The following is a 13,816-nucleotide window of genomic DNA, read 5'->3' as shown; positions in this document are numbered from 1 at the left end:
ATCTGGGTTGGTGACTGAGGCAGTTAGTTCCGGCACTTTTTTCTAGAAAAAAACCCACTGCCTATGAGCATTACCTCATGTGCATGGATGATGGGAGTTGTAGTCCAGCAACATCTAAGAGAGCATCTCCTGGCTATCTGCATACCAGGTTTCACCTGAATGATTTTTACCTTCAAGGCAGCTTGTAGAAGGTTAAAGACCTGTGGGTATGGGATGGTGTCTAAATTCAATAATTAATAAGAGCAAGCAACATTTAACACAGTGCCATGCGTAAATGAGTTTAGATTATGAATATATTTTCTAATTCTCATTGTGTATCTCATTGGGATTTAATATTCAGGCTGGGCTGGCTTGCCATTTTGAGCCAGGGAAGCGATAGCAGTAGGACAGAGCAGTAATGTTATCTTAGAAAGTTTCCAAGCACCACCCCAGTAAGTTCTGTGCGCCTCTTTTCAAATGACATTCATACTTAAATGATACCAAAATCAAATACTGAGCATGCCAATATCTTTTATTCCACATCTAAAGTAAAATCAATAATTACAAGACACAAGTATTTCTCCTAAACAGCCCTATGGGAGAAGTTACCGCATAATACCTTTTTCTGAGTTTCAGTTGAAGCATTGCAAGCTGGCTACTGGGCACCCAAAATTGGTACACTCACTAGTCTTATTAGAGGGAAGCTCTTCCATTTCTCTCTCTCTCAAAAAAAAAAACAACAACTTTCTCCTTGATTTCTTTAAAACTAAAAGGCAAAGAGCTGCTGAGTCCACAGAAGGCAGCTTCCCTACCTTCCTGCCCTTACTAGACAGCCCAGCAGAGGCTTGCCATGGAGTTTTAAGGAAATGTGGGCACTGAAAGTAGCTGCAGAGCAGAGATTGTACAATCTATAGCTACGAATGCAAGCATCTGTCCATTTTGGTTCTCCTAGCTTCCCATTTCCCCCCAATTCAGTTCTTTACATTTCTGCAGTAATGTGGGATTTTGTGTTGATTTCTCCCAATACATACGTTTTTGTAGGTATCTTTGATTAATATCCACATTCTTGCAATTTCCTGTAATACACGAATTTTTGTGAAGATTGTTTCATTGGAGAATTTTATCACAAAAATCTGATAGTGTGAATTTGGAAGGACGGCTGTGTTTCAGTTCTCATATTGTTATGGAAAGTGAAAATTTGATACCTTTAACAGAATCAAATCTCTCTTCTGTTCCCGTTCACAGCAGACCAGAAGAATAGGACACAAACATGCCTTGGCCACCTTGAAAGTAAGGAAGTTCAAAGAAAATCTGCATCCCAGTACTTGAGGATTTCAAAATTTTATCCTTTGATCATTCTTTAAATAGAATTTCTTTTCTCATAAATTTCTGAAGAATTGTTGTTTTTTAAAAAGCAGGATAATTTTTTTTACTCACAATTTTAGCTGCCAATACACTTTTTCAGTATATCCACTACCTTCAATTTAACACATACCAGAAGAGTGCCTTGTCTAATTCCACTATTTGTACAACTTCACTGTGCTAGATCCAGCTACAGTGCAATGAAACACATACAGTGGTACCTTGGTTCTCAAACTTAATCTGTTCTGGAAGTCCATTCCAAAACCAAAGCATTCGAAAACCAAGGCATGCTTTCCCATAGAGAGTAATGCAAAATGGATTGCTCTGTTCCAGACTTTTAAAGACAACCCCTAAAACAGTAATTTAACATGAATTTTAGTATCTAACGAGACTATTGATCCATAAAATGAAAGCAATAAACAATGTACTGCAGTCACCGAATCAATCAATCCGTAGTTGAACTGGGTTCCACATAGTCACAAAAAAACAAAAAGAGCTGCAAAAACAAAAACACAAAATAGCAAAAACAGACAGACCTCAGCGTAACTCTCAAAACAGAAATGTGGCACTCAAAACGGAAGCATAACACTGAAAACAGAGCACATTTGGCTTCCAAAAAGTTACTTCCTTCCGGGTTTGCAGAGTTGGGTTCCAAGTAGTTTGAGAACCAAGGTACCACTGTGCTTCATTTGATTTTGACAGTGTTGGTTGGTAACTGTTTTATCAGTTCCAATTTGAACCAAGCAATCATTGAGAGGTAAGGCAAGACTTGACAAGTACATTGTCCACCCCTGCTCTTTACCATGAGGTGCCTTCTAGACATTGCTGCCCCCATGGTCAAGGTTCAGGGATGATGGGAGCTGTAACTCAACATCATCAGGAAGGTTCCTTGTTGGCTAGCCCTGGTGTAGAGCTTCAATACAGGACAAGGCAAATAAAAGACATCATTCACCACTTCTTTATTTAAAACAAAAACCAAAACAAAAAACATCTATCCATTCACATTTTGGTCCTTTTCGAGTATTTTCTTAATCCTACAAGAGACAAAGCAACAAAAACAGCTCCTACTGCAACTACAAGGGCTCTCTCCCATTCTTTTGACAAGACTGGACTACTCCAATGGGAACCTGCAAGAGATAATTAATTAATTAACCTGCTAATTAATAACCACAGAACTCTAGTTTTCTTGTGATTCAGCGAAGCCTTCAACAGAGAGATGTATGCAAGACTTTCGTACATCAACATTTTCACACGTTCCACCTTGCCATATACCATTTGCCCACCACTGCCATATTTCTTCAAATTCTTCTTACTAGGCTACCTATGGAGATGCCTTTTTGCCCACACATGCCAAGCATATGCCACAGAGGACCAGGATGCCCTCTGGGCCCATCTATATATATGTATTCCACGGAGCAGATTTCTTTAAATACGTAGTGTAAGCTTGAACCGTAAGCACATCCATGCAACTGAAAGGTTGCTGCTCAGAAAAGGCTTAGAGGGCTCTGCTCATTTCAAGCTCTAATTGTTCTTGCTCTTTATGACCAATATAGGAATTTTTTTAAAAAACACCAAAATGCAGCAGTGTAGACAACCCTTAGCTTAAAATTCATGCATCCGAGCCAGTTATGAATTTGGCAGATTAGATCTATATTAGGAATAGTAAGTCTCCAACACACAAATGCAGTTTCAAAGTCATGCCCATGAAAAGAATAGGACCCAATTCATCATGGTATTTCATGGCAACAGTCATTATCTCTCCCCCCCACACACACACACAAAATAGTATTCCCATCTCAATAGCTACTTCCCTCTCACCTTTCTGTTCAACATTGTCCTGTTCTTTCTCCATCTGGAAGTCTACAGGTCCTTCTGCCATCACTAGGCTCCTTGGAGTGTCCTGTAGGGCTTGGTTCTCAAACGATCTCCTGGCTATTTGACAAGAGAAGTTAGCAGGCAAGCGATTAATACAGATGTTCCAGCTCTTGCGCTGATCATGTCTCCCCTTTCCTTTCAGCCTCAGGATTACCACTGAGGCACTCAAGGGAGCTTTGCATTGAAAGGCTGCGTTTGAGGCAGTCGCTAGGCTTTCTGGGAAGCCATAAGCATTCAGCACCTCATTCGGCTAGTTACTCCTGCAGAGCACCACACTGAGCTAGATGCATTTCCACATATTGTCAGATCTCATGCACAAAATTCCACATAAAGATCTGAATTGGCCTCCCACAGAAGAGTAATCTAGGGACGGCTGATGCATAAATCCTCCAGAGGCGACACTGCAAGTTTGTTTAGTTTTGCATCTGGCAGAAAGCGCCTTGAAAATTTGTACAGAACCGTCTATTCATCACAGCCTCCTCTCTGCCTTGGAGTGGAGAACCACAGGCTCCAGGGCCAAATGCGGCCATCAGACCTTTAAACTCTCTATAGACCACGGCCCCTCACTGTTTTCACCTGGCTGGAATATGGAACTAGATCCTTCTTGCCGTTTGGGTCATTTCTTCTGCACCAACACTTCCTAACTGGTTGCCACTGCTCAAGGGAAGTCAACTCTCATTGTTACAAGAGGAAGAAATTCTTCTATATCCCCTTTTAGCAGTTTTGGAAGAGAAAAACAAAATGGCAGTTGAATAGCTGGGGAGCCATTACCTCTGATCCTAGGACAGTGAGCCACGCAGGATTCCACTGTGGATGGGACACAAGCAGCAGCGCTGCAGTGGAAGTAAACCTGGCAAAAGACAGTCAGACTTATTCACGCCTGTTAAAAGAACAAATCTAAGAGGGTTGTTCTATACACTGCCCACCTATACTCACACATCCTTTAACAGGCATACTGTGCATTCCAAGTCAACTGCCCCACCCAAATCTGCTGTTAACAGCATTTAACCAGACTTTGCTATGCTTAAACACAAGTAGATGGACCTTCATTGTGGAATGGTCCTGCATTAAGAAAACAAAATGACTTGTCCTGAAGCTAGCTGCAGGATTCTGTACGTGGGCACCTCTTTTGTTATATATCTGGGCTGGGACCCTCAAACCTCCATCTGGCTCTCAGGACTCCTTCCTCACAGGTCACATCCTTCACCAGCCCTACTCCACACCCTCCCTGAAAGCTTTTGCTTGGTTCAAAACATGCCCTACAACTGTGTTAATGCTTCTTCTTTGCACAGATGGAGGATAGAGAGTTGCACTGTGGTTTTGCATGGCTGGAATGCAGCCTATAGTATGAAGAGATAAAAGTTGCATTCGTTGCTCTAGTCCCCACTGGCATGCAGCCCTCAAGTGTTGCCCAGGAAGGCGTGTCACCCTTAGGCCAAATGCAACTCTCTACCTCTATTGCATACAGTAGAAGCAAAAACAGTCACATTGTGGAAGGTTGTGTGTCTGGGCCCAGCTCCTTAGGACAGGCTTCTGCCCACAGCTGTGAAATCCTGAACAATGAATGTCTGTAAAACACACTGCTGTTTAACGAGTGCATACATAATAATTTTCTCTGGTTGCCCAAATGGTGTATGCCCAAAGATGGGGGGGGGGGGGGGAAACAGTTCCAATGAAAGATGATTGGCAAATAAAACTGATGGAAAATATGGAAATGGCAGGACCGGAAGAATAAGAGATCAAGGTGAGAGACTTTCTTTTAGTACACTGGGGAAAATTTGTTGAATATATGAAGACCAATTGTATGTAATTGAAAACATTAGCAAGAATGAGAAACATGAGCAGTAAGAAATAACTTAAAGGGAGTAAAAAGGTTAAATTAGTAAATAGGTTTGAATTGGTTATGCAGTAAGATTACGATATAATAGAACAAAGCACGGAGGGGAGTCAAAGAAAATGTAAACTGACTTTCTTTAGATTTAATTCTTGTTGAAATATTGTAAAATGGAAAAAATAACATTTTAAAAAAACCAATTTTCTCAACAATGATTCATGATAGATGGCTCAGTCAGTAGAGTATCTCAAGGTCATGGTTTCTGGAACCATATTGGGCCAAAGGGGTTGGGACTAGATTACCCTCATGAACCCTTCCAACTCTACAATTCTATGATTTCATGATTCTGTAATCTGATTCAGCAATCTATTCTCATGCATCACTCTTTCACAAGCTAGGACCCTGGTGAAACTGGGGAGCTCTTACTGGTCCAGTAAGTGCCTGCCGGGAAGCAGTGCTGAAAGTGCTGATGACAAAGCGTTGGTAGTGAGATGGAAATTGTAGCCCTGAAACTGCTCCCACGAGGATGAACCGAGTCTGGTAGTTGTCTCCTTCATATGGACACCTGTAAAAGAAGAAAACGCTGCATTATGCGAAATGCTCTTCAGTAGTCTTGAATTCCTAGCTTATCTTGGAGGTCTTGCCTGTTCATTAAGATGGGCCACTGAGGCCTCTGCAGGGGGTTAGTACTTGGTGTGGCCCAGCACTCATGAAGAACCAAGACAAGGTCTGGGTCTGTCCGCTGCAGGATCCGTACTTCCAGGAAAACAGAATCCTTCAGGAGCTTGACTACAGGATAGTCCCTATTAGCATAGTATTTGCTGTACTGTTGGTCTGCAGAATACAAATATTGCAAATGGTTACACATCACCGACTGAGAAGGATCGCAACACCATGGCTTTAAAGGTTTTTATATTGTTAGAAACCACTATGATATAGCTTTATGATGCAGCAGAATATAAATATTTTTTATGAAGAAAAGAATTGGTCATGGTTCACTGAGTTGGTGGATGCTGTAGTTCAGGCTTCCTCAACATCAGCCCTCCAGATGTTTTTGGCCTACAGCTCCCATGATCCCTAGCTAGCAGGACCAGTGGTCAAGGATGATGGGAATTGTAGTCTCAAAACATCTGGGGGGCTGAGGTTGAGGAAGCCTGTTGTAGTTCATTTGCAGGGCCCAAGGCACCCTACTTCTGCTTGTAGCCTCTTGTTGTGGCTGTCTTACAAAGATCTAGCAGCGTGCCCAATTAATCCCTCCTAATCATCAAAATGTGTTTGTATCATGTGCAGCCTTCTATTGTCTTTTTCCTTGGAAAGTCAGTAGACACAATAATCACATTGCACCATGCACAACTCTTAGCAGGAAGTTTGCTGTTCTCGTGAAGTTACTTCCCCGTAAGTCCCTTTGTTCCAGTTCAGTCTTCGGGGAAAGTTTGAAGATTGAGTTTTAGGCTTCCAAGCTTTGTTCATACTATTGCAGAGGGATGCAGACAGCTACTAAACAGCCGATTCTTTACAATACATGCAAGTAAGAAGTACACGAAGTGGAGAATAGAGGTGTCAGAAATTATGACAGCCATAGATTTTCCTCTCATTGACATGATGACACTTACTAGTAGCAATTCTAAGCTCGAGGCTGAGTGGGCCAAACTGAGTGATTGACAGTGGAGGCGGCAGGGTGAAGACTTGTACCATAAGTGGGAGGAAGCTCCCTGTTGAATACCTGCAGCTGACATGCAGTCTAGTGAAGAGCAAAGATAAAGAAGTTAGGTATTGGGGAAGAGCCATAGCTTGGTAGTAGAGCATCTGGCTTTGCAATCAGAAGGCTCCTGATTCAATCCAGGGAAGGACCTATCTCAAAACTTGAGAGCTGCTACCAGGCAATGCAGATAATAATGTGCTAGATAGACCAATAGCCTTAACAGTGTAGTTTCCTGTGTGCCCAGATGCCATTATGTGTGAGTGCCAGTTACGATTACCTGAAGGTGCTATCTTGCATGAGTGATCCAGTGTTCCAGTTTTTGACATCATGGTGTGCTACCAGCTCATTTGCATATATGCCCTGATCGCCTGCTCCCTGTTTTTAAACATTAAAGATTAGTTGGGATTAATCCAGTTTATTTGCCCTGCAATCCTGCACCCAGAGAAGAATGAAGGAAACCTAAGAAGAGTCAAACATTTCTGAACCATAAAGTGCACTCTTGATAATACCTGTAAATTTAGAGGGGTTGCACCAATTGCTCACTTTCTCTGGCCTTAAGAAATTCAGAGCTTCCTCATGGATGGGAGATTGCCTGCTCTTGATGATGTTAAAGGTAAAGGTAAAGGTACCCCTGCCCATACGGGCCAGTCTTGACAGACTCTAGGGTTGTGCGTCCATCTCACTCAAAGAGGCCAAGGGCCAGCACTGTCCGAAGACACTTCCGGGTCACGTGGCCAGCGTGACATCGCTGCTCTGGCGAGCCAGAGCCGCACACGGAAACGCCGTTTACCTTCCTGCTAGTAAGCGGTCCCTAGTTATCTACTTGCACCCAGGGGTGCTTTCGAACTGCTAGGTTGGCAGGCGCTGGGACCGAGTGCTTCCATCAGCTTTGGCTGGTGGCCCAGCTGTGCCCCTATCTGGGTAGGGATAGTCTAACTTCTGATGTCTATGCCCTAGAAACCTTTTAGTTAGATTACTGCAATGTGTTATACCTAGGGCTGCCTCTCAAGACAGTTTGGAAACTTCACCTAGTGCAGAATTCAGTGGCCAGGCTTCTCACCAGGGAAGACAGTTTAAGCATATTGCACCGATCCTGGCCCAATTGTAGTGGCAGCCAATGCATTTCTAGGCCCAATTCAAAGTGTTGATTTTGACCTAGAAAGCATTAAAATGGTTCAGGACCATGGTACCTCAAGGATCACCTCTGCCCATATGAACCAATTTGGTCATCTAGCAGATTACTTTCCTCAGTAAAAAGGTAAAGGTAAAGGGACCCCTGACCATTAGGTCCAGTCGTGGCTGACTCTGGGGTTGCGGCACTCATCTCGTTTTATTGGCCGAGGGAGCTGACATTTGTCCGCAGACAGTTTTTCCAGGTCATGTGGCCAGCATGACTAAGCCATTTCTGGCGAAACCAGAGCAGCGCACGGAAACGCCGTTTACCTTCCTGCCGGAGTGGTGCCTATTTATCTACTTGCACTTTGACATGCTTTCGAATTGCTAGGTTGGCAGGAACAGGGACCGAGCAATGGGAGCTCGCCCTGTCACGGGGATTCGAACCGCTGACCTTCTGATCGGCAAGTCCTAGGCTCTGTGGTTTAACCCACAGCGCCACCTGCGTCCTACTTTCCTCAGTACCTTGCCCAATTCCTGCCTCCCCTCACCCCTGTACATTTTCAGATCAGAGGGCGTATGCATGGATTTACAAGGGCTTTATTAACACAGCCCATACTAGCCTATGCTTTTCTGTGCATCTCTTCCCACTATGCCTGGGGATTTCAGCTATGGAATGGCCATGCAGAGGCTCCTTTTGTTGACCCCAGACTTACCTAAAACCAGAATACTTCATCCAGGTATAATAGTGAGTGTGGTGCAGTCAAAGAGAAGGGTTATAGCTCAGTAGTGACTTTGCACGCAGAAGGTCCCAGGTTCAATCCCCTTCATCTCCAGGTAGGGCTGGGAATGTCCCCAACCTGAAACCTTGGAGAGTTGCTGCCTGTCCATGTAAATGATACTGAGCTACAAAAGTGCCAACATAGCCCTGTAACTATGGGTGCCCAGGGCTGTGGGTGCCATGCAGCATGCACCAAAATTTGTGGGTGCCCAGTCCCTTCATGGGGAATTTTTTGGATGCTCTGGCACCCAGGGCCCAAGTGAGTTGGCACCTATGCCGTTCTGGATGGCCCAATGGTCTGATGCAGTGTAAGCACGTTTGCAAGCTGGTTGCTTAAATCAGGAGCTTTCAAGACAGGTGGTTTTGTATTGGATTCCTACCATAAAAGTAGTTCCGCAGGAAGAGAGTGGGAATTTGTAGAGGACAAAGGCATCGTTCTTTGTCACAGGAACACAACCACTGCCATATCCACTGACAAGATGTACAGAGTCCAGAATTAATGACGGCAGAGTCACATCCCTGGACACTGCAATTGAGAAGTAGCCATCTGGAGTGCAGTGTGTAGTCACTGAAAAATGAAAGCCAAAAGCATTAGCATGGAATTCCACCACAGAATTCTCATGGTTTCTAGAGTTAACCATCCTTCCTTTTGTTGCCACCTGGCTCCAAGTGGAAGGCAACCATTTCAGCCATAGGAGATGACACGGCCCACAGTAAAAGAATCCATTCAGATGCCTTACATTTTTCTGAAATGGAAGCTGAAAACATCGAATTCCAGCAAATTCCAAGGTGCACCTTTTAAAATGTGGATTTAAAAAAAAGAATGCTTACCACATAACTAGATTTCCTTGAGCCTGCTTCACTTCTATGGTTCTTCCCCTTCTCTCCATATAAGCAAGGGGGAAGAGTTGCTTAATTAGACATTGCCTTGCAAAATATGGATTTGTGCAACTAGGATGAAAGCTGTTTTCTAGACTGGAAATTCAGTTTCCCTTGACTTCTCTGGAATGAAGTGTTTTGTTCTCAAATCAGAACCTCAAAATATGCCTAAAGTACACTTCCAGTGCAGGTGTCTTTTTTTTTTCTTTTTTTTTTAGAATGCCCAGCCTACCTGTATTGCCATAGTAACAAGGAACACGATGATCTTCAGTGGTATAACAGCAGCCTCTCTCTTCACATTCTCCCTGGGACACAGGTTGAGTGGCACAGGGAAGGCGGTCTTGTCTCTGCACTCCCTGGCATACGCTGCTGCTTGGAACATCTAACGCTGAAGGCCAGAGTGTTAAGGTTTGTTGTTACATCAGCCCACTCATCCTAGGAACACATTTCTGCTTTTGTTGAAATACTGCCTTTAGCCTGTCCTACATCATTGCAAATATGGTAGTCAGCATTTTGGAATGCTCCAAATCCACATTTAGAAGAATCATGGGAGGGATTTATGGTGGATGAAAAGCCATATTTCCCTCCCTTACAAGACACAACGGAATTTATCATAATCTGCAATTCTGTATTGACACAGGGGGCCCTCTTCCCCTTTCCCACCTGATGTCCTATTCTCAACCAATAATGGACTTTACCTTTGCTTCTTTCTGCCAAGTAATTTGGGGTGACATGTAGATTCTACAAGTTTAGATTCCACAGTTGCTATACCTGGCAAATGGGTTGGGCATTTCAGGTCCTCTTCATAAAGAAGCACTTTCCTAACCGCTTCCAGTCCTTCAATCCTGAGAGTCATTAAGAAGTAGCTGTTCTGTATTAACAGACAAGGCAAGGCATGTTTGGAGATTTCCACGAATTGAACTAAGACAGAGATTACTCCCATAATTTGCACGCTTATTAGAAGACAACAGTTTTCTACTATGCAATTATAAAAGCCCATTCCACACGATTCATGATGCAAAAGACTGTTGAGGAATTCATTCACGAGTAACCTGGTATGAGGATCCTTCATACATCCACCCAATTCAGGTAACTTATTTCAATGACTCACAACTGATCCTAGTGTGACTGGAAATATTTGTCTATATGGTCCTTTATAGCAACCCTCTATGTCCCACCAAAGGGTCAAGTTACTACCTTTTTGATAAAGAAACATCCAGTATAAGGAACAATGACCACTGTAGAGCCTTCTGGTTTCTGAGAGATGGAGACACAAGCAGATCTGTCAAGAGGATGGGACTGGCCTTCTGAATCTAGGAAAGAAATTGGTGTCCTCTTTGAGATCTATCCATGCAATGTCTTCATGCCAGAGGTCAAAGCTCTCACCCTTACATTGCTTATTCTCAAACGGTTTGGCTCTAGTCAGTACAATACTTTTTAATCAGTCATGCCCTACAGTCTTCAATCTTTCTCTGATGTGTACAAATATATATTTTCCTTATTACCTAGCATACTGATCTGTTGTTGAAATATGAATCTCAACCCAGTCAAAACCAGCTTCTTCAGTGAAACTGCAGATTAATTCTACTTCTCTATTCCTTACAGTATCGCAAGGCTGGTCTGAAGCCAAGGTAAGATTATCGCCCCATTATTCCAACTCTGGTGTCCCCAGATTGTATGATACAGACTAACCGCCATCAAATGCCTGTTAGCAAAGCCAACACAGCTCCTGATAACAAAAATGTACGCCTCAAGCAGTCCTTCATTTCCAAGATATAAGGATCAAGTACACACTACATTCAAGTTTGTAAAGTAAAGGTAAAGGGACCCCTGACCATTAGGTCCAGTCGCGGCCAACTCTGGGGCTGTGGCACTCATCTCGCTTTATTGGCCGAGGGAGCCGGCGTACAGCTTCCGGGTTATGTGGCCAGCATGACTAAGCCACTTCTGGCGAACCAGAGCAGCGCACGGAAATGCTGTTTACCTTTCCGGTGGAGTGGTACCTATTTATCTACTTGCACTTTAACGTGCTTTTGAACTGCTAGATTGGCAGGAGCAGGGACCGAGCAACGGGGGCTCACCACATCGCAGGGATTTGAACTGCTGACCTTCCGATCGGCAAGCCCTAGGCTCAGTGGTTTAGACCACAGCGCCACCCGCATACACATTCAAGTTTGTAGAGCTTCCTAATTCTTATTATGATGGCTTTCCTTCACAGGCTCATGATTTCCTTGCCCTTCCAGTGTTATAGATTGAATGGCAGCTGCTTCACAAACCCAGGATGCTCTCTGCTTCTTTAACAGCCAAATGCAAGAAGAAGAAGAATGCAGAAACTTGAGTGGATCATTTACCACCATTGCCTTCCCCCCCCCCAAAAAAATGTAGGAGTGGGATGATTGGGAACCTCTGTCATGTTGAATCACTGCCTGAGTTAACGCTTCAGAGCTTCAGTCAGGAGGAAAACTGACCAGGTAGTACATTTCTCTAAAGCCTATGTAACTGTACTTGTATCAAGGCCTCCCAGCTCTTTGACACCATCTGCAAAGACACTCTAGCTTTTACAAGCACAGTTTCCCCTCCGTAGTCCTATGACCCACTGAATCACCATGATGGTTTAAAAACGAAGCTCTGATTATTGTACTAAAGGCAGGCAGGTTCCTATTCTTCACATAAGAAAAGGGTCTGCTTGAACAGCAACCCTGTAACTAAGGACAAATTCATAAAAGCAGATACAGTATAAAGAGTCGCTCTGCAGCTGTTTTTTTTCCACTGGGAGTTGGAATTTCCTCTTGCAACGCAAAGCCCAAATTAATGCAAGGACAGCAGCCATTTGAGGATCCACTAGCAGCACCCAATAGCTTTAATATCAGATCAGTGTGAGCTGCACCTGTAAACAAGCCTTGATTGTTGTAGCAGCCAGCTGGGTGTCCTCTGCTTGGTTGTCCAAAAGAAGAATGGTTTAAAGAGGAAACTGGAGAACAGAGGCCTACAGCCAATCTTCCCAATCCCACATCAGTCTACTAGACACACTCAGTCTAGTCAGAGGGAATTGCAGAGGGAAAGAGTATAATTCACAATACACCAGAAAATATAAAGCTTCTGTCTGAAACGCTGGGGCCAAATTCCCCTTCAAATCTCCTTCAAAAAGCACCTTCGATAAGAATCTGCTTACCTCGAACAGTAAGAAAGTGAATTATCTCTGAATGGTTTGCAGGTAAGGTGAAGTGCAAGCTGTCCCTTCCACAATACAGTGTTCTACTGCTCCACAACCTTGGCAAATCTTTAAAGCCACTAGGAGCACACAGAACAAGAGACACGAACAAACAAATAATCCAGAAAAGCATTGTGCCCAAAGGAGCCCAAAGCCATTTTACTACTGTCATCTTGTCTTAACAATAGTGACCACGCCTCCCAAAAGTCTTCATATATAGGCTTAACTAAACTGTGATTGGACAGAAGAAAGGAAGGGGTGTGGTTTCTTCAGGCCAGGTAGAACCACAACATAATGGAGACATAGCTGCATTATAGCCAGCAGATGGCAGTAATAGGGTCTCTTCTAAAGGCTTGCATTGCTATGAGAATGCCTAGAGGAAGAGGAAGAAGAGCATCCTATTGGGAAGAACAGAATGAAATCAATGCACATCTTTCCACTGCCCTCCTGTCTACATTCCAGAAGCACCTGCTCCATATCTATCCAGCTTTATTTCTTCTGAAATTAGTCTTCTAAATCTATCTATATTTGCCAATGCAAAATAAACAAAATTCAAAATGGCAATAAAAGAGACAGCATCTGAAAATCTCCTCTGCTCTTTTACTGGGTCAGAACGATAATAAATTGTATGTGTGGGTGAAAAACAAAAGATGTAGATGAATGGGAGGAGGAGGCAAAAGACTTGGTTTGCACAAAAGCCAGCGGTCTCTGTTGCCAGCTCAGGCAGTGCTGAACAATGTAGCAGCCTGCTTGGTAAATGATGCAAATGATTTCTATAACTGTGAGGCACATTCTTCAACATGTTATGTTTTTCAATGTATTCTGCAGTTTTCTGATCTTTTCTTGGAAGACTCATTTCGTAGTGCATCTATAGAAGCAATAGGGGAAAGAATCAGAGACGGAAAATGCCTGCAACTTGCAACTGAACCCTCTCCAGAGTTGGGCATGCTGACTTTGAGGCAACTACCACTTGCATAGGATTGGGCTGTCAGGCTGCAATCCAAAAGAACTTGTTTGGGAGTAAGGCCCATTGAAATCAATGGGATTTACTTCTGAGTAAACATGCATAAGTTCACCGTG

At 43.4% G+C, this 13,816-nt stretch overlaps 1 protein-coding gene across 1 annotated transcript; it reads right to left on the bottom strand.

Annotated features, from left to right (window-relative positions):
* Positions 1-2,285: 2,285 nt before the first annotated feature.
* ZP4 (zona pellucida glycoprotein 4) lies at positions 2,286-12,886 on the bottom strand. The gene is made up of 12 exons (XM_083439172.1): positions 12,698-12,886; positions 10,723-10,838; positions 10,297-10,396; positions 9,758-9,913; positions 9,027-9,214; positions 7,030-7,127; positions 6,664-6,791; positions 5,695-5,884; positions 5,477-5,615; positions 3,988-4,066; positions 3,160-3,273; positions 2,286-2,468 (listed from the first exon to the last, which is right to left on the bottom strand). The coding sequence occupies exons 1-12, from the start codon at positions 12,867-12,869 to the stop codon at positions 2,341-2,343; spliced, it is 1,608 nt and encodes a 535-aa protein (XP_083295298.1). The 5' UTR covers positions 12,870-12,886; the 3' UTR covers positions 2,286-2,340.
* Between the last annotated feature and the right edge of the window lie 930 nt (positions 12,887-13,816).

The sequence above is a fragment of the Podarcis tiliguerta genome (genome assembly GCF_965153285.1).
Source record: "Podarcis tiliguerta genome assembly, chromosome: 4".
In the NCBI taxonomy this organism is placed as follows: domain Eukaryota; kingdom Metazoa; phylum Chordata; class Lepidosauria; order Squamata; family Lacertidae; genus Podarcis; species Podarcis tiliguerta.
The sequence above is the reverse complement of the archived record's forward strand: the minus strand, read 5'-3'. Positions and strand labels throughout refer to the sequence as shown.